We start from the raw sequence: 20649 nt of genomic DNA, 5'->3' as shown, positions 1-20649 counted from the left end.
TGACTGTTCCTTTGTGAAAAAGTAGTTACCCCCCCTCCCCCATCTTGATAAATTATGAATGAACTTGGATTAACCACTCTTTTTGTAAAGCTGGGTTACATTTCACTTGTACACCCAGACCTGATTACTGCCAGGCCTGTTGAACCAAGAAATCGCTTAAGTAAAAGCTGTCTGACAAAGTGAAGCACACTAAAAGATCTCAAAAAACAACACTTCATGCCGCGATCTAAAGGAATTGAAAAACAGATGAGAAACAAAGTAATTGACATATATCAGTCTGGAAAGGGTTACAAAGCCATGTCTAAGGCTTTGGGATTCCAGTGAACCACAGTGAGAGCCATTATCCACAAATGGGAAAAAAAACTGCCTACCAAAATTACTCCAAGAGCACAAAGATGACTCATCCAGGAGGTTATTAAAAAAAAACAGAACTACTAAAGAACTGAAGGCCTCTCTTGCCTCAGGTAAGGTCAGTGTTCACGGTTCAACAATAAGAAAGAGACCTGGCAAAAATGGCATCCATGGGAGAATTCCAAGGCCAAAACCACTGCTGACAAAAAAGAACAAAAAGTTTTGTCTCACATTTGGCAAAAAGCATCTTGATTTTCCCCAAGACTTTTGGGCAAATATTCTGTGGACTGATGAGACAAAAGTTGAACTTTTTGGAAGGTGTGCGTCCTGTTACATGTGGCGAAAAACTAACAGCATTTTAGAAGAAGAGCATCATACTAACAGTCACACATGGGTGGTGGTAGTGTGATGGTCTGGGTGGTCAGGACCTGGATGACTTGCCATAATTGATGGAACCATGAATTCTATGCTCTACCAGAAAATGCTGAAAGATAATGTGCAGCCGCCAGTTCGTGACCTCAAGGTCAAGCACACTTGGATTATGTAGCATGACAATGATCCGAAAAGCATGGCAAGTCCACCTCTGAATGGCACAAAATTAAGGTTTTGGAGTGGCCTAGTCAAAGTACGGACTTAAATCCGATTGAGATGTTGCAGGCCATTCATGCTGGAAAACCCTCCAATGTGGCTGAATTTAAAACAATTCTGCAAAGAATGGGACAAAATTCCTTCACAGCGATGTGAAAGCCTTATTGTAATTGTTTTACCGCCAAGGGTGGCACAACCAGTTATTAGGTTTAGGGGGCAATTACTTTTTAACATAGGGCTAGGCAAGTTTGGGCACCTTTCTTCCCTTTATAAATGAAATCATAATTTAAAAATTGCATTTTGTATTTACTTGGGTTATCTTTGTGTAATATAAAAATTTGCTTTATGATCTGAATCATTTAAGTGTGACAAATATGCAAAAAAAAAAAAAAAAACAGATCATGGAGGGGGCAAATACTTTTTCACAGCACTGTATATGTTCTTTTATTCTTATGGTTCCATGTTGGGAGTTGTAGTTTTATAGACGTTGTGCTGACCTTCTTCTTTGTAATTATCTTTCTGATTGTCTTATGAGATAAGGACACCCCTAATTGTGTAATGAATTTTGAGATCACCGATTACCGGCAATTGAATTTCCAGGTCGTGTCAAAAACCTCTCTTGTGCTTCCCCCATAACTCTGCCAGCTGACAGGCAGTATTGATTACCCGAGTTTAGTACATGTTGCCTCTGGGAAATAGATCTGAGAAATGGTGTGTTTAATCTCCGAAGCAGCCTCTAAATTCTTCACCTGTAAATTGACAGGCCCCGGGAAAATGGAGGGCGGCGGGGAAGAAAATTTGGAAGGGAAAATATAAATCTTTGGCAGCCAGTTGGAAATTCATGATTTATCCCGGCCTTAAGTGCAGCCAGAGAAGTGTTAGAGACGTATAGATCACTGCAGCCCTCCTGAACCCATAAATTGTATGCGACACAGCAGCAGATGGAGCAGTCCTGTCACATAAATCAACGTTCAAGTAAATATTGGGGAGGGGGGGTATTCCTTGTGCACAGTTTGTCCTTTTGTGAGAGGTGATCCGCAGCTGTCCTCTATTCTTCATAATTAACACCTTCCAATCACAATCTTTTTAACATCTTCAGGACTAGGCCTTAATAAAGTGCAGGTTGAGACGTCTGTGTTGAAGGTGAACTCGGGTAACGAGAATTTGCATCTGAACTCAACTGCCTACAGCACTGCAGTGTAGAGAAACACACCTGTGCTGATTTATGGCTTAGCTATAAGTATGCACAACAATGGAAAGCTGGTTCTTGGAGATCAGCTGATTTTTGTAGGCATGTCCATATATAGGTTTCAGTATGTGGTAAGGCAATCAGTACAAGTTGTTACCAAGTATTTGTGAGGATTTCAGCAAGCTTCAAGCAACTTTGACAAATCCCTTAAGAAAAATTAATTCCCAGCATAGGTATTTTAAAAAGAGATCTTAAGAGCAGGACTGACGGTCACTTTAAGCCTTTGACTGCCAAAGACGTGTCTTACAAGTCATGGCAAACCCTTTCACTGTCAAGGATGTGGCCTTCGCATCATGGGAAACCCTTTGACTGCCAAAGATGTGTTCTACATGTCAGTGCAAACCCTTTGACTGCCAAAGACATGTCATATACGGCATGGCAAACCCTTTGACCGCCAAAGATGTGTCTTACATTTCTTGGCAAACCTTTTGATTGCCAAAGACATGTCCTACATGTCATGGCAAACCTTTTGACTGCCAAAGACGTGTCCTACACATTATGGCAAACCCTTTGACTGCCAAAGACGTGTCCTACATGTCAGCGCAAACCCTTTGACTGCCTACATGCTGGACCGGGGTGGGCAGGAGGGGAGGCTGCCCTGGGGGCAATTTGTTTAATGGGCCCCCCTGATCCTAACCTTAAGGGAAGGGGTGGCGCAGTTTGACATCTTTGTCCTGGACACTGGGTGACCTTGTTCCGGCACTGCCTACATGTCATGGCAAATCTTTTGAGTGGTGTGGGAATGCACTGTAACTGTGAGACCGTTGCGGTGCAGTTTTTTTTTATCACAAAATTCCCTTTGAGATAAAAAAAAAAGACATTCAGGAGGCAGCTGGATTTGTCTCCTGGACACTTGTCAGCCACTGTTCTACCACCCTTTCAAAAGCAATCAATTGCAGATAACATTTGCTAGGGTGGCAGACATTGCCTCCAGTGTAAAGATGCCTTAAAGAAGCAAATACTGTAACTGCTGACTTTTAATTATGAGACTTACCAGCCCAGGAATCCTGCCCTGTCTTAGCCAGGCCTGGGTCTCTGACACCACCATTTTGACTGTGGGAAGCCGGCTGTGACTCCCTATGGCTTCACAGCTGGCTTCCCACTGTGCACTTTGCTTGATTCCAGTGTTAATTATAAAGGCATTGCAGTTGGGTGGACACAGACTTGGCAGTTAATTGACATGCCACCTGCTGACTATATATAAAGACAAATGCAACATATTTTTATTAACATATGCAAGGGGAGCCATTGACAAGAAGGCACCTCTGTGCCATAAGTGTTACTGTGGCTGGAGTTAAAAAAGTTATTTATTTAATACTTTGTTACTTTAATTCCAGACTCTTGGTTTAATTTCTGTCCATTTCTTTGTTTATTGTCCAGCATCATATTAGTTAGTCATTGTTTGGTATTATGAACAGCTATAATGGTCTGATGGTTCTTTTGTCAATTGCCAGATTGCCCCTGAAGAACGGACCATAACCCACCAACCAGTGATCGCTCGTTCACCAACGCAAGAGAAGAAGAAAGACGAGAAGCCATCTACAGTGCCTTCGCAGCCAAAACATTGCGAATCTCCAGTACAGGATTCCCAAGAGGGGGGGCCTCCAAGTCCTGTCAGCGAAGCTTCGAGTGGGTACTTTTCCCACAGCGTCTCCACAGCCACTTTATCAGAAGCATTAATTACAGGAAATGAAGTGTTTACAGGTCAAACCTTAAGCCCAACAGCTACCGACAGTAGTCCACCCAGTATACCTTCTGCTCAAGAGCCCCCTAAAATAGAATCTACAAGCAAAATAGATACCATCCCAGTTGATGTTTATCACAAAGCTGAGGTTGGTCTTCAAGAAGATAATCTAGCTGATGATACAAATGTTAAGGCTGTGAATGATTTGATAGGTTCTGTCGTTGTTGATCACAGCAAGCCTAGTTTAGAAGATCACATTAGGAAACATGAGGAGCCTCTTTTGACAAGCTTGGAAGCACATCACAAAACAGCCACCTTAAAAAGTATTTCTACAGAAAAGATCAATGCAAGCACCTTATCAGAAAATCACAAGGAGGCTCAACAACCAGTCCTCACGGCCGAACACTTAAACCAAACCAAAGGCGTTGTTTCTCCATTCAGGATACAAAAAGTAAGGCCGTCAGAACTGAAATCTTTCACGCGGATACTTGGAGATGACCTTGGCGATGTGCCTAGTTTAGAGAAGCCGGGGAGTGCCGTCAAGTTAAAAGGAAGTAAGGAAGCATTGGATGACCAGATAGAGAGCGGGGAAGAGAAAATGGATGCGACATCTGACTCTGAGGACTGCCAGGAGGTTCCTGAATGGTTGAAAGAAGGGGAATATGTGACACTCGGAACAAATAAGACTGGCATTGTCAGATACGTCGGCTCTGTGGATTTTCAAGCAGGGACCTGGGTTGGCGTGGAGCTCGATTTGCCAGCAGGTGAGGCACATTAATGTTGAAAATTACACAAAAAGCCTATAGTGCCAAATTACTTTATGCCAGACATATTATGAGAGCTCTTTAGACGTCCTGTTTTCTGATAAGTTGCGATCCCTGTAAAAGCAGGCGAGTTTATTTGGGATAATCTGATACTTTATGTACACAAGTGGACTCTATTCAACCAATTAAGTAAATTCTTAAAGCATTTGTTAGCTCCTTAGACTTAATGATGCGATTTGTCTAGATATGTTCTTATTAATAGGTTTCAAAGTGTATTAGGATGTTTCACAGCAAAGGGGGTGTATACTTATGCAATGAAGCCTTTTTTTACTATTTATTAATAGTTTAGAATAGTTTTTACATAAAATGACAATTGGATCAATTTAACTCCAAATTGCAACACTAAAACCCTAACCTTGGCAGCAATTACTGCGTACCACACCCCAGGGTCTGAATATGGTATAGTCCAAAAGCCAAGATGCCACTTGGAGGGGGAGCCTCAAGCAGCATTGCAGGGAAGAATCTCCTAATAAAAATAAAAAGACGTCTATCCTCCTAGGACATTAGAAAAAAAAATGAAGCAGGTTGGTAGTAGTAGGGGTTATCCTGGGCTGGTCTACAATTTTCTTGTTTGCCAGTGTCCAATTATCCTGTAGGCAGCCGTATTGCCCAAAGGTTTATGACCTCCTGTGTCCCTCAAGGGATGAGAAAGAGAAAACAATTACGGGACCCCCACGCAAGCACATACATAAATAACCTTCACTTGGGATGCACGCATGTATGTCAACACTGATAGCCTGACACATGGTGGGTATCACCATGCACATACGTGTAATTTCACCTTCAGAAAGATTTCCCCAAATTCCCCCATGCAAATCCATAGTCTCCAAAATAGGGAAATACCAACACTCATAAGATTTTAAATAACGCATGTCCCCCCACTACACGTGCAGCTGTTAGGGGTCCTCTCCACCAAACCACTGGTCCATTGATCCCACTACATGCTGCCATTTGCAGGACAGGCTGGACATTACAATAGTGGGCCTTTCAAACTGTGCATCTGGCCTCTCATCCGCGCATGCACAGTGTGCTCTCCTGCACCAGCTGATCTTGGTAGTGGCCGCTCCATGTGTAGTTTCTCTAGATGAGCTCAAATGGATGTAGGGAAATCAAGTAGCTAGTATTTTTAGTGGAAAGAATCAACCCCTCAGCAACAGCTGTATGCATAATAGGAAGATGTGCACCATATAAAACAGGAGGAGCCCTAGTAAGTACTATTCAGAGGATATGAAATTGCATGGGGGGGGGGTTTGTAAAAATCTTCCTGAAAGTGAACTTACATTTTAGCTCTAATTTGATGAGCTGGGAAAGTTTGTTACTGTTTCACAGGTGGATGCAATTTTGAGACCTGACTTATTTGATATCTGTTTATTTTACAAAAAAATTGGGTTACATTGTGTTTGTGTGCACTAAAATGAAACCTACAGTATTTTTTTTTATTATTGATAATTTCACTTGCTGACTGCTATCAGTTATATTGTTCCTAGTTCTCTGTAGACTACTACTACTACAGAGATATGAAGATGAGGAGAACATGTACTGAAGTCCTGTCCAAGGGTGACAACATTGCTCGTCCATGAGTGCAGTCCTGTGAGGCTGTGTCATCACCCTAGGAGAGGCACTGTTACTGGTAGGATCACCAAGTGAAAAAAAAAAAGGAAAAACGAATTCAGCCACCACATCTAAGGGCTGCAGATTTTTGTGTTCGATTTGTTAAATATATAATTGCATTTTGACATGATTCTTAATTTTTTATTTATTTTTTCCCTCGTTGTTACAGGCAAGAATGATGGCTCTGTGGGTGGCAAGCAGTACTTTAAATGTAACCCCGGCTACGGTGTCTTGGTGAGGCCCAACAGAGTCAAGAAAGCCACGGGTACGGCCCGCAGAAAAAGCGCCGGGTTGCGCTTGCAAGGAGCAGTCGAGAACCGAAAGGGCGCCGGTCTCTCCAGTTCTGCCGGAAACCTCGCCACGTTGACTGCTCTGGCAAAATCGGATCGAACCGCAAGCCTAAAAGCCGACGCCCAAAAGAAGGCAGAGAACCGAAAGTCTTGGGCCAATTAATTCCAGTGCTCGCTGCTGTATTGTAATGCTGTGTTTTAACCTACAGAAGGGCTTTTGCAAGGTGGTCATCTTGGGTGACAACTCATGACAAAGCCCTTCCGCATGAATACTTCCACCATACTGCTTTCAGGTGTCTTTTTCTCCGCATTGGTGATGGACCCAGTCAATCTGATCCTGTGATGCCGATTTAATTTCCGATGCTGCAACTACCCCTAAGATGCATGGAGAGGTCACCAATACGCTCAATTTTAACCTTTATTGTTAGCAAGCATGGTGCAGGACGACTGACCATAGCAGTGTGTCTACCTGTGTATATAAATGTGTGTATGTGTAAATAAGTTTTATACATATCTTTTATGTGTTGTTGGCAAAGGATTGTTGGATTGTAGGTTCTAAATCTGTGGATTCCAAACCAGACCAAATCTGCGTTTTTTAATCTGTGTTTCCATGTGGTGATGGCCTTGAGTGGCCAAAGGGAGTCAAGTTGGGACGCAACAGGAAATGTATGTATGTGTGTGTGTATATAACGGACCATGAGTGTACATACACAACTGTATTTTGGGGGTAACAATTAAGTGCAATGGTAAGTGACTGCGGCCAGGAACAAGGTAAAAAGGGCAAACGGTTCGTTCAAGCAGTAACCTCCTCTATGGTTTTATTATCCCTGTGCAAGATGCATAGAGAATTACGTCCGGTGAACTATTCATTCGTTTATATTCGGTAAGGGTTATGAATTAGTTTTTTGTGTTTTAATGGAAATTTAACTGACTTTTGGCACCAAAATGATCAGAATTTCTTTTTCTTCTTTTACTGTGCACAAACACCATTACACACAATGAGTCACATTCTCCGACACGTTGGCCAAGTCCTTTTTACTTTCTGTTCGTAGTTGGGGTTTTTTTTTTTTTTTGTCATTGTAATATTTATATATGGTGGGTGTTTTACTTTTCTTACTTCTGGAGGGTAATGTGGTTGCGACTTACAATCATTCTTAAAGTTTTGTTGATCGGTTGCGGTTACCAGCTAAATTGTGGTGCTGGGATGAAGAACGGTGTAGAAGAATATAGCGTCTTGTTTGATGCATGGAGACAAGGTGTTCCTTATAAGTGATGGACTTGTAGAAGGGCTCTGTGTAGGTTTTTTTTTTTTTTTTGCTGGGATTTGCAGTATCGATGTGCCTGGCCCGTTGCAGATTGGGTTTGGTGTATATGAAAGGGGATGGGAGTTTTGCTGGACTCCTCAATTGCTACTTGACCAATTGGGACACAGAGGAGAGAGATGCATTGGAACCATAAGGCAAGCTGGCGAGATGATCGGGTTTTTAAAAGTTTTAGCTTTACCCATAATGCCTTTACAGCCTCTTAAGGTATCCATTGTGTCCACTGGGAAGCCAGATGTGTGTGCGTGCACCAAACCTGAATGTTCTCTCTCTGGCACAACGGTTTTTCACAAACCGGTACGGGCAATACAGGGCAAGTTAAAATTACGATTGTCCCGTTTCACCAACCCATAGTACAGTTGTCAAAAGAGCGGCTTTAGAATCCGTTTGTGCCGATTTCTGTATGACAGACAGCGCAAGTGGTAAAAGCAAGCTGCTGTTGATGCAACCAAACATTGTACTCTTCTGCGAATTGGCACGGGGTGGTAACATGTGGAGATTGTCTTGATGTTACTGTGGCACAGTTTCTCAAATTTTTATACAGTTTTACACTACATAAAAGCACAATAGATGCACGGGGTATTGTTCACTAATCTAGAAGTGGTGCTTTATAGGTTCAGTAACCCACAGACCAATCAGATGTTAGAGCGGTGAAATAAGAATTGTGATTGTTTTTTGTAGACTTGTCTGGACCTCACACTTTATCACAGTACTGACAGTTGCACCAACACATAGAAGGCATTCCACATGTGTATTGATATCCTGTGTGCTCAGATCCACTGCGATGTGTACATGTGGCGCTTGTTCATGTTTAGTAAGATATGGTTGGCATATGCATGAAATCAGGACCAAATGTCTGTGTGCTTATAATTCTGGATCTGTGGGCCTCACAGGGGTCCTGTTTATTCTGTGCATGCAACTGTTTGGGAGGACGAATACCTGGAAATACCATGTGATTGTCTGTATAGGTGTCATTGTCGGACAGCACAGTGCCTTAAGCTCTTGGACTATCAACAGAGTCTTTGTTCTGTAGCCTAATAGCCAACACTAAAGGTAGTATTCCTAATATATGGGCATAACTGAGGGGAGATCATAGGAGGCAACCTGATGCCCCCTTCCATTGGCACAGTGGTCAGGAAAAGCCATGGAGCTACAAGGGGTGACACGCACACATCCGTTCTGTAAATTAGACCCCTGTGTACTACCTACCTCTAGAGCTGGTTATCTGGTAGCCATTTTACAACTTGAATTCATGTTCAGCCTACCAGATGGCTAGGTTGAAGATGCCACTAAGCTTTTATTGGCTGACAACACATGGTATGGTTTTGGTTTATCAGCTAGTTATTTAGCTGCTAAATTGACAGTTAATTTATGGGCAGGTTGAGCACCATCTTGGTCAACAACTTGCTTCCTTATAATTTATTATGGTTTCCATGCTGACACACCCTGTACCCTGTACGCTGTACATATCAAATCTTAATACTAATACATGCAGTACACTTTGAAACAAAATGCACTTCATATTACCAAGACCTCTATTGATATCAGCTACTTGGCAAGTTCCTCTTGTTTTCTTTCCTTAAATACCACTTTCAGGGTCTATGTCCACAGGCTTTTGTTTGCTTCAAGTTGGTTTTGCATGCCCATGCAAGTTTATAGGGATTGAAAACCCCGAATGAAGCAGTTCAAAGGCAGATGAGATTTAACAGAAAAAAATGTGCTTGAGGAGCACTGGAGCCCAAGCGAAAGTCTGGGTGGAGGTCCAACTTTTAGAGGTAGCCAGAGTATCCCTGAGGACCCTTGGACTATTCTGTACAATATGTAGAGGATCAGGGTGCTACGAATCTTCTAGTCTAGTAAACTTTTTTTCACAACAAGAAGGTCAAAGGGCAACTAATTTTGGCTGTACAAAAATGTCCCTTTATCAGGGAGAACATTAAAGATTTGGGTCTGGTTGGCAACATGATTCTTCATTGTTTTACTTGATGGAGGAGTTTGGAATATCCCAATTGCATTGGCTTTTAACCTTGTCATGAAAAAACCCTTTGCTTGACTCATTCACTTGTCGATTAATTTTGAATGATCTCAGAAGCAACTGATGCCATTGACAAAAGCCCAAAGCCCATCGACCTAGGCCCTGAAATAAGCCTAGATCAGCCATTCTCAACCAGGGTTCTGTGGTTCCTCCAGTTTGCCAGGGTTTTCCTTGAGCTATGGCTTCCTGTCTTCCCATTGTATGGGGCCTGGATAGTTCCTGGTCAGTTCCTGGTCCAATGCCACTTGGAAAAGTCAGCTGCGTGACACCAATACTTGTGGTGTCTGTAAAGGGAGGATTATATCCACTGGCCACCATTCTAAGGGGCCATTTTTCCATTGATCGTCAAAGCGTTGATTTTAGCAAGACCAGAACATTATTTCAAGGTTTTCTGTGGGATAAAAGGGTCACGAAAGGCTGCCCTAGATTCTCAGCAATAAGTGTGGTTAGTCAATCTGTTAGGAAGCTACATAACATTAGCTGGCTTTTTACTACTTTAATCAGCAAGAAGGGACTCATTCTTTGTTGGAGACATAGGGACAGGAGTACACCACCAACGCTTGCCTTTTGTTTGCACTGACTTCTATTCACTAAACGCCAGATTAGTCACCGATGAAGGTAGCCTTCATTGAATATCCTCTAAGGGGTCTATTTATCTGCCCAAGATTCAGACAACTTTCACCCAAGATTCATATATTTCTTTTAACTGAATTGAAAATGTGTGACTTTTGAGCGAAATCCTTGATCTATCGAGCCCTATGTGTTTAGTGAATCCTACTGAAGACGTGGCTTGGAACTTAGCTCAACAAAACACCGGGCACATACTAATACCTTAAATTTCAGTACTGACCGGTGATGAATTTGGCTGCCTAAGCACCATAGAAAATTTAGAGTGCCATGAATTTGACTTTCTTGTAAAAACAGACAATAAATTACATCAACAGAAATCTTTCCCGTACACACCTAAAATGTAGTGACTTCTCAATTCTAGAATAATTAATTTTACCTGCCAACTCTTTGCAAAAATCACATCTGCCTTTTGCGTACGCCGGCCTTGGGTTGGAAGGGGCTCTATTTCTTGAAATTCTTTGTATATATTTTAAAGCACTTTACTTGAATTTACTTAGCCATGTTTTTTGTAAAAAAAAGACAGTCAAAATTTATCAAGCTCATCCATCTCATGTCGCCAGATCTTGGAAATTTGTGATTTGTTGAACATGCTGCAGTTTTAAAGATTTATTTGTACAGGTATGTGTGTTTTAATTTGTAGAAGTGTCCTACAGTCACTGCCATGCTCTTCCACGAGGAATTCTCATTCGGGTGGAGTTTTTTGTTTTGGGGTTCTTCTTTGTCATTTTTGAGTATGGTGAAATTAGAAACTTTATGTTCTTTTTCATTTTTATCCTCCATTTAATCATATCATTTGGAATCCAATAAATTATCCACGTTGCCTTTCATGAAAATAAGACTCTTGCAGTTAATAATTACCAGGTGCCTTGGTTTTGCTAAACTTTTTAAGCCGTAAGCTAAAAAAAATAAAATAATAATCTTTTCTATTCACGATTTTGTAAACGCTAATTCTTTTTTTGAAGTTAACACTGGGTCTATGTATAATGTTTTTCTTTGTAAGTAATTGTAACAAATAAAAAAAATAACTGCTGTCTTTCCCGGGAATATTTTTCTTTGCTTCCCCGAGCAGTATTTTTGATTACAAAGGTATTTTCTTTTCCTCATATACCAGCTGGCACATAAAGGTAATATCATTTTTTTTCTTTAATAGCCACTTTTAACATTTTAATATTGATGCCTAGAGCTATTGTGTCTTCTGTCCCGATTAGATTAGTAAATAGCTCATGCCCCTAGTTCGTAATCAGCACTGTGATTTTTTTTGTTTTTTTTTCCCTTCTAGTTGTAATTGAATGTGTTAAGTCTCTTAAAATCCCAAAAACAAATACTTCCAGTAGATCTTTAGCTGTTGCTGACAGAAGTCCCAATGTAAATCATGGAATTGGAGCCTTCACTGCAGCTCTTCAACCACCGTATCTCAAGTCTACGTCACACTATGAATTGTTTTTAAACTGTAATAAGCATGAAATCTGAATCGTTCGATTGTTCTCATCAGCAGTGGTGTGTGGCAAGCCGAAGTGTCTCATACATGTTCAGTTTTTGGATGGTTGTATTATTGATCTTTGTGGAGAGCTGAATTCCAAAGAGACATCTGTTAAATTTGTTTTAAAATCATTTTATCATTCTAAACTACTGCATCTTGTTCATCGATGTCTGTCTGATTAATAAACATTTTTTAAACCAGTAATTTGTCCTTTTTGTTGTTCTTGATCAGGATTCTCCCAGCAGTCTTAGTATGCATGAAGGATGGGTATCTGAAGGACAGATATGACAAATGGAATAATTATATCTATTCGTATTTAAATAAGAAGTCTCATTTTTTTTATTATTGTGTTCTGTCCCCAAGGACAAAGCAAATGTAGTACTTTGTCTTATCTTCCTACGTGCTGTGAAACGCTAGCAATGTGTTTGGACAGGACACCCCCCTTCCTTTATCTTGGTTCAACAACACAGCTAGCCAGGGACATGGCTGCATTTATAGCCGGCATATTCCAAGCGCTTTCCCAAATCAAGTGCCAGCATGACGAAAAGCAGGCTTGACAAATCATACCTCTATATGCATTTCTCTTACCAGAACCTGGCTTTGGTCTGGCAACACAGCTAGCAAGGAGATTGCTTGGCACCAGAGATGAGCACTGGTGGTCAATGTGGCAATCTCCTTGCTAGCTGCGTTTTCCGAACCAGACACATGAAGAGGAATGCACTAGGAGGTGAGGCATGCCAGCCTCCTGTCCCTCTGCATGCCTAATGCCAACAATTTTTGCTGTAGAGTGCTTGGCACCAGAGATAAACGCTGGTTGTAAATGTGGTACTTTCCCAAGAAAAGTGTTGGAATTAGGAATGCAGGGGGCTGGTATGCCTCACCTTCCCTGTGCATTCCTCCTCCTGTGTCTGGTCTGGAAACACAGCTAGCAAGGAGACTGCCACATTGACAACTGGCGTTTATCTCTGGTGCCAAGCCATTTCTCGAGAAAGGTGGCAGCTTTAGGAATGCAGAGGGACAGAAGGCTTACCTCCCCATGTAATCCTCTTCCTGTGTCTGGCCCAGGAATGCCCTGAGATGAAACAGCTGTGGTAATTACTAAAGCAGTGAATGTGATCAAATCACATGTGCAAAATAATGGAAAGCCTGAAAACATGACCTGTTGGGGCGCCTAGAGGACTGGAGTTGAGAAACACTGCCAAGAGGTAGTATTCCCCCCGGATCCCCGTCCATTTTGTTTGTTCTATGGGTGACAGGGTGGGGACCGATCTTCCAGCCTTTTCCCTTCCAGTTGGATGATGGCACACGATACTCATTTTGTATGTAATCTACATTTAGTAGAGGCTTTTGTTTCTTACTCTGAGATGAAGGATAGTCCTGTAAATGTCAACAATGAAAAAGAGAGGGGGTGCCACCTTCTAAGTTTAGTTTTATTAATGACTATTTAAAAGCACAAATATAATGCACTTACTTTGTGACAGTAGATACTGGGGTATTACCAAGTCATGGTCTGATCTGTCCAACCCTGGCATGGATCATCTGGGGAAAGAGAGCTCGATGGCTATGGTGGAATCGTGCGTGGGGGCTGACGTCTTAGGTTGACAAGGATACCTGACACTTCCCTGCATCGCCAACCATTTAGTTCTCCTTCCTCAGCAGTTGATTCAGGTGGCGCCCTCTTTCTTTCTTTTTCACTGTGCAATAATCCAACATTTAACAACTCCTGCACTTTGACTCTGTGCAGGAGCTTCCTATAATAAAGACCAGACACTGACGCCTGTCCCTCCTTGTGCAGGATGTGAGATAAGTATTACCTTTTGTGTCCCTATTGTCAGGACAAGGAGTGATGGCAAATCTCCTTCCCTGAGATGCGGACAAAAATAACATTTTTATACTTGATTTTAATTTAAACTTTCTCTAATGCCTAACCACAGCCATTTGTTAAAAAATTGCATAAATTAGAACTTTTTAAGAATGTGTTATCTTTTATACCTGTTCCAGGCCAATGAGTCAAAGGATCTGTGGCAAAACATCAATGGCAGCCAGATTGCTATCTTTTTCACAAGGAGTGATACCGTGCAATGGATGAAAATATGGACTAGGGCAAAGGAGAAGCTACAGAACACCTATTGTCAGTGCTGTATAATTCATAGCTACATAGTAGGTGAGGTTGAAAAAAAGACGAAGTCCATCAAGTCCAACCTATGTGTGTGATTATATGTCAGTATTACATTGTATATCCACATATGTTGCGGTCGTTAAGGTGCTAATTTAATCGTTTTTTAAAACGATCGATGCTCCCTGCTGAGGCCACTGCCTGTGGAAGGGAATTCCATATCCTTGCCGCTCTTACAGTAAAGAACACTCTACGTAGTTTAAGGTTAAACCTCTTTTCTTCTCTTTTTAATGACTGGCCATGTCTTTTGTTAAACTTCCTTTTTATCCCTATTGTGGGGTCACCAGTACAGTATTTATAAATTTAAATTGTATCCCCTTTCAAGCGCCTCTTCTCCAGAGAGAATAAGTTAAGTGCTCGCAACCTTTCCTCATAACTAATATCCTCCAGACCCTTTATTAGCTTTGTCGCCCTTCTTTGTACTCTCTCCATTTCCAGTACATCCTTCCTGAGGACTGGTGCCCAGAACTGGACAGCATACTCCAGGTGCGGCCGGACCAGAGTATTGTAGAGCGGGAGAATTATTGTTTTATCTCTGGAGTTGTTCTCCTTTTTAATTCACCGCTGACTTGTCTAGCACTATTTGAAAGATAAAGTTACCAGAGTTTAATTCCACGTCAGCAGGTTGCATGTGTTGTAGTTTAGGAATGACCACGCTTTTATTGCGTAGATTGATTTGTTGTCTCTGCCTGCTTAGATTTGAAATCCGTCTAATAAGGGGAAAAGCAGATGTCCAAAATCTTTTCTGTTTCGATAGTTTTTATTTGGTTATTACAAGAAGATAACATGCAAAAGTTCCACCCACGCAAGGGCTAGCTTTTGACAATTGTCAAAAAGCAACAACAAAAAAACAAAAACCACATCCTGAGAGATATAAAAAGCAACGGATAGGCATGGTCCAGAGGAAAAAGGATCACCCCTCTGCTAAAAAAAAATGACTAATAAACTCAATCAGGCGTAGCTAATCACCTTCTCAATGACGCACAAAGTCATTTGACTTTCAACTGCGATCAGCTGTAGTTATTTTGATCATCTCAGCATGAAAAGAGCTTCCTGGCAAATTTTAGTTCCGGGTAGTGCGACTGAAGCAAACAATCAACTATGGGTGGCAAGGTATCCTCACCAGGATTTCCGTGATAAAGTTGTGAACAAACATAGGAGATGGATACAAAAAAAATCAAAAATATCAATGCCTAGAAGCACCGTGAAGTCTATTATGTAGTGGACGGTATTTGGTACAACAGAGAGCCTCCCTGGATCAGGAAGTTGCTCCAAACTGGATGAAAGAGCCAGTAGGAAAACTGGTCGGAGCGGCTACCAAGAGGCCTACAGCAACTCTGAAGCAGTTGCAGGAATTAATGACAGAGTGGTCATTGTGTCCATGTGACAACAATATTACAAATTCTTCACAAATGTGGCTTGTATGGGAGGGTTGCAAGAAAAAAAATACTCCTCAAAAAGGCCACATGCAGTCACGAATGAGCTTTGCCAAAACACACCTTGAGGATTCTGAGGCCACAAGGAAAAGGGTGTTATGGTCAAGATGAGACAAATTGAATTATTTGGCCTCAACACCAAACAATATGTCTGGCAGAAATACAATACAGCTCACCATCCAAATAACGCCCCATTGCTACAGTAAAGAATGGAGGTGGTAATATCGTGTTATGGGGGTGTTTCACTGGAGCACTTGTCAGGATAGAAGGAAAAATGGATGGAGTAAAATACCGCCATATTCTTGAGGAAAATCTGCTGCCCTCTGCCAGAAAGTTATCAATGGGAAGAAGTTTTACCTTCCAACATGACAATGGCCCAAAGCATACAGCAAAAATTATAACACATGGCCTAGTCAGAGCCCAGACTTAAACCCCATTGAAAATCTGTGGAATGACTTAAAGACTGAAGTCCACAAACGTCACCATCAAATGTAACTGAACTTGAGGAGTGGGGAAATAACTAAAGGCTGCAATTAAAGCAAAAGGTGGTTCAAAAATTACTGACATAAGGGGGTGATCCTTTTTCCAACTCAGTGATTGTTTTTGAATATTTTTTGACACGTTGGTGTTATATCTTTCACTTGGATGTGTTATACAGTAAGTTTACACACAGCTGGATAAAACAAAAACCGTTTCCATTTCAAGCTGCAAAGCAACAACATGTGATAATTTAAAAGGGGGGTGATTCTTTTCTATACCGATTTGTATACGAGATTACCCCTACACTAATTATCATACAAGAGGGAAGAAAAATACACCCATTTTTCCCCACAGAGGGGTGAAAAAAGAACTAGGATGGGGGTTAATAATAGAGAAATGAAATAAAGGGGTAAGAGATTTGGAATTAAATTTGATATTCCGCTACAAAATAGGTATCGTCCATTGATGGGAATATAGGGAGGATAGAGAAATGGCAACTATGAGGATGTGGCTACGTGTGATGTCGGACGCCACTCACAAAGTACCCAAACAAACTGATAAAAGAGGAAAGCAGTGGCAGGTGTTAATAAAGCCCCCCCCCCCTGACCTTCTTAGAAATAAAGGGTCATGAGGATCTGGTCAGTAAGCTGCACTAGAAGCACGCGGAGAGGCACAATACACTGTGAATGGGATTGCATGTCATATCACTATGAATCAAGAACCTGGCTTTGGAAGCTAGATTTGATTTGATGAAGGACTGTATTATAATGTGTGTGTGTGTGTGTGTGTGTGTGTGTGTGTGTATATATATATATATATATATATATATATATATATATATATATATATATATATATTGTAAGTTGTGTGGACTTTGCATATATTTAAAACTTTTCTGGCACAAGTGAAATAGGAAAAAGGAATGGATCATGAGTAACACTGAAATATATATACAGTTGTGCTCATAAATTTACACACCCTGGCGAAATTTATGATTTCTTGGCTATTTTTCATAGAATATGAATACCACAAAAACTTTTCTTTCACTCGTGGTTAGTGTTTGAAGCCATTATTAATCAACTGTATTTACTCTCTTTAAATCCTAATGACAACAGAAACTAGCCAAATGACCCTGATCAAAGGTTTACATACCCCAGTTCTTAATACCGTGTATTGCCCCATTAACATCAATGACAGCTTGAAGTCTTTTGTGGTATTTGTGGATGAGGCTCTTTATCTTCTCAGATGGTAAAGCTGCCCATTCCTCTTGGCAAAAAGCCTCCAGTTCCTGTAAATTCTTGGGCTGTCTTGCATGAACGGCACGTTTGAGATCTCCCCAGAGGGGCTCAATGATATTGAGGTCAGGAGACTGAGATGGCCACTCCAGAACCTTCACTTTATTCTGCTGTAGCCAATGACAGGTCGACTTGGCCTTGTGTTTTGGATCATTGTCATGTTCGAATGTCCAAATACGTCCCATGCGCAGCTTCCTGGCTGATGAATGCAAATGTTCCTCCAGTATTTTTTGGTAACATACTGCATTCATCTTGCCATCAATTTTGATCAAATTCCCTGTGCCTTTGTAGCTCACACATCCCCAAAACATCAGCGATCCACCTCCGTATTTCACAGTAGGGATGTGGACCTTTCATCATAGGCCTTGTTGACTCCTCTCCAAATGTAGCGCTTATGGTTGTGGCCACATCACTCCAAATGACTATGTGCCAGAAGGTTTGAGGCTTGTCTCTGTGCTATTTGGCTTATTGTAAGTAGGATACTTTGTGACATTTGCGTAGTAATGGCTTTCTTCTGGCGACTCGACCATGCAGCCCATCTTTCTTTAAGTGCCTCCTTATTGTGCATCTTAAAATAGCCACACCATATGTCTTCAGAGAGTCTTGTATTTCACCTGAAATTATTTGTGGGTTTTTCTTTGCATCCAGAACAATTTTCCTGGCAGTTGTGGCTAAAATTTTAGTTGGTCTACCTAAGCGTGGTTTGGTTTCAACAGAACCCCTCGTTTTTCACTTCTTGGTTAGAGTTTGAACACTTCTGATGGGCATTCTTAATTCCTTAGATATTTTTTTATATCCCTTTCCTATTTTATTCTCTGAAAAATGGCCAAGAAATCATAAATCCTGCAAGGGTATGTAAACTTATGAGCACTTATGAACTGTATATAGTGTTGTTTTTTTTATATATGCATGTATAATAATTTATTTTGAAAAGAGAAGGGATACAGCACTCTGCAGGCAATACAAATACACCAACACACAAGAAGTGATACAATGGCAGGCCGTTTTACAGCCTAAAGGGCATACAACATAAGTTACAAACCTATCATCAATTAGTATACAGTTTAAGAATAAGACAACATTCAAGATAGGGTATATTTGAAGTCTGACAGCTACAGTGCCTTGAAATTTTCCACGTTTTGTCATGTCATAACCAAAAACGTAAATTTATATAATTGGGATTTTGTGGGATAGACCAACACAAAATGGCACATAACTGTGAAGTGGGAGGAAAATTATAAATGTTTTTAAATATTTTTTCAGATATTTGAAAAGTGTGGTGTGCATTTGTATTCAGCCCCCTTTACTCTGATACAGTGCCTTGCGAAAGTATTCGGCCCCCTTGAACTTTTCAACCTTTTGCCACATTTCAGGCTTCAAACATAAAGATATAAAATTTGAATTTTTTGTGAAGAATCACCAACAAGTGGGACACAATTGTGAAGTGGAACGAAATCTATTGGATATTTTAAACTTTTTTAGCAAATAAAAAACTGAAAAGTGATGTGTGCAAAATTATTCGGCCCCTTTACTTTCAGTGCAGCAAACTCACTCCAGAAGTTCAGCCAGGATCTCTGAATGATCCAATGTTGTCCTAAATGAATGATGGTGATAAATAGAATCCACCTGTGTGTAATAAAGTCTCTGTATAAATGCACTTGCTCTGTGATAGTCTCAGGGTTCTGTTGAAAGCGCAGAGAGCATCATGAAGACCAAGGAACACACCAGGCAGGTCCGTAATACTGTTGTGGAGAAGTTTAAAGCTGGATTTGGATACAAAAAGATTTCCCAAGCTTTAAACATCCCAAGGAGCACTGTGCAAGCGATCATTTTGATATGGAAGGAGTATCAGACCACTGCAAATCTACCAAGACCTGGCCATCCCTCTAAACTTTCAGCTCAGACAAGGAGAAGACTGATCAGAGATGCGGCCAAGAGGCCCATGATCACTCTGGATGAACTGCAGAGAACTTCAGCTGAGGTGGGAGAGTCTGTCCATAGGACAACAATCAGTCTTACACTGCACAAATCTGGCCTGTATGGAAGAGTGGCAAGAAGAAAGCCATTTCTCAAAGATATCCATAAAAAGTCTTGTCTAAAGTTTGCCACAAGCCACCTGGGAGACACACCAAACATGTGGAAGAAGGTGCTCTGGTCAGATGAAACCAAAATCAAACTTTTTGCCCACAATGCAAAACGATATGTTTGGCGTAAAAGCAACACAGCTCATCACCCTCAACACACCATCCCCACTGTCAAACATGCTGGTGGCAGCATCATGGTTTGGGCCTGCTTTTCTTCAGCAGGGACAGGGAAGATGGTTAAAATTGAGGGGGAAGATGGATGCAGCCAAATACAGGACCATTCTGGATGAAAACCTGTTGGAGTCTGTAAAAGACCTGAAACTGGGACGGAGATTTATCTTCCAACAAGACAATGATCCCAAACATACAGCAAAATCTACAAAGGAATGGTTCACAAATAAATGTATCCAGGTGTTAGAGTGGCCAAGTCAAAGTCCAGATCTGAATCCAATCGAGAATCTGTGGAAAGAGCTGAAAACTGCTGTTCACAAACGCTCTCCATCCAACCTCACTGAGCTTGAGCTGTTTTGCAAGGATGAATGGGCAAAAATTTCAGTCTCTTGATGTGCAAAACTGATAGAGACATACCCCAAGCGACTTGCAGCTGTAATCGCAGCAAAAGGTGGCTCTACAAAGTATTAACACAAGGGGGCCGAATAATTTTGCACGCCCCACTTTTCATTTTTTTATTAGTTAAAAAAGTTTCAAAAATCCAATAGATTTCGTTCCACTTCACAATTATGTCCCACTTGTTGGTGATTCTTCACAAAAAATAAAAATTTTATATCTTTATGTTTGAAGCCTGAAGTGTGGCAAAAGGTTGAAAAGTTCAAGGGGGCCGAATACTTTCGCAAGGCACTGTACCTCTAAAATCTAGTGTAACCAATTGCCTTCAGAATTTCCCTAATTAGTAGAGTCTACCTGTGTGTAATTTAATCTCACTATAAATAAAGCTGTTATGTGAAGCCCTCAGAGGCTTGTTGGAGAACCTTGGTGAACAAACCGCATCAGGCCAAGGAACACACCAGACAAGTCAGGGATAAAGCTGTGGAGAAGTTTAAAGCAGGGTTAGGTTATAAAAAAAAAAAAATATCCCAAGCTTTGAATATCTCTC

General features: G+C 41.1%; 1 protein-coding gene across 1 annotated transcript in view; it reads left to right on the top strand.

Annotated features, from left to right (window-relative positions):
• KIF13B (kinesin family member 13B) overlaps nucleotides 1-12264 on the top strand; it is a gene marked incomplete in the record, with an annotated part of 350254 nt that extends 337990 nt beyond the window's left edge. Inside the window, 2 exon segments of the mRNA XM_077489267.1 lie at nucleotides 3643-4636; nucleotides 6477-12264. Coding sequence (XP_077345393.1) covers nucleotides 3643-4636; nucleotides 6477-6760 — 1278 coding nt within the window.
• Between the last annotated feature and the right edge of the window lie 8385 nt (nucleotides 12265-20649).

Source organism: Lithobates pipiens, unplaced genomic scaffold (assembly GCF_037356315.1).
Source record: "Lithobates pipiens isolate NorthernLeopardFrog02 unplaced genomic scaffold, aLitPip1_a1.2 Scaffold_18, whole genome shotgun sequence".
Classification (NCBI taxonomy): domain Eukaryota; kingdom Metazoa; phylum Chordata; class Amphibia; order Anura; family Ranidae; genus Lithobates; species Lithobates pipiens.
This window is presented reverse-complemented; position numbering and strand designations above follow the sequence as displayed.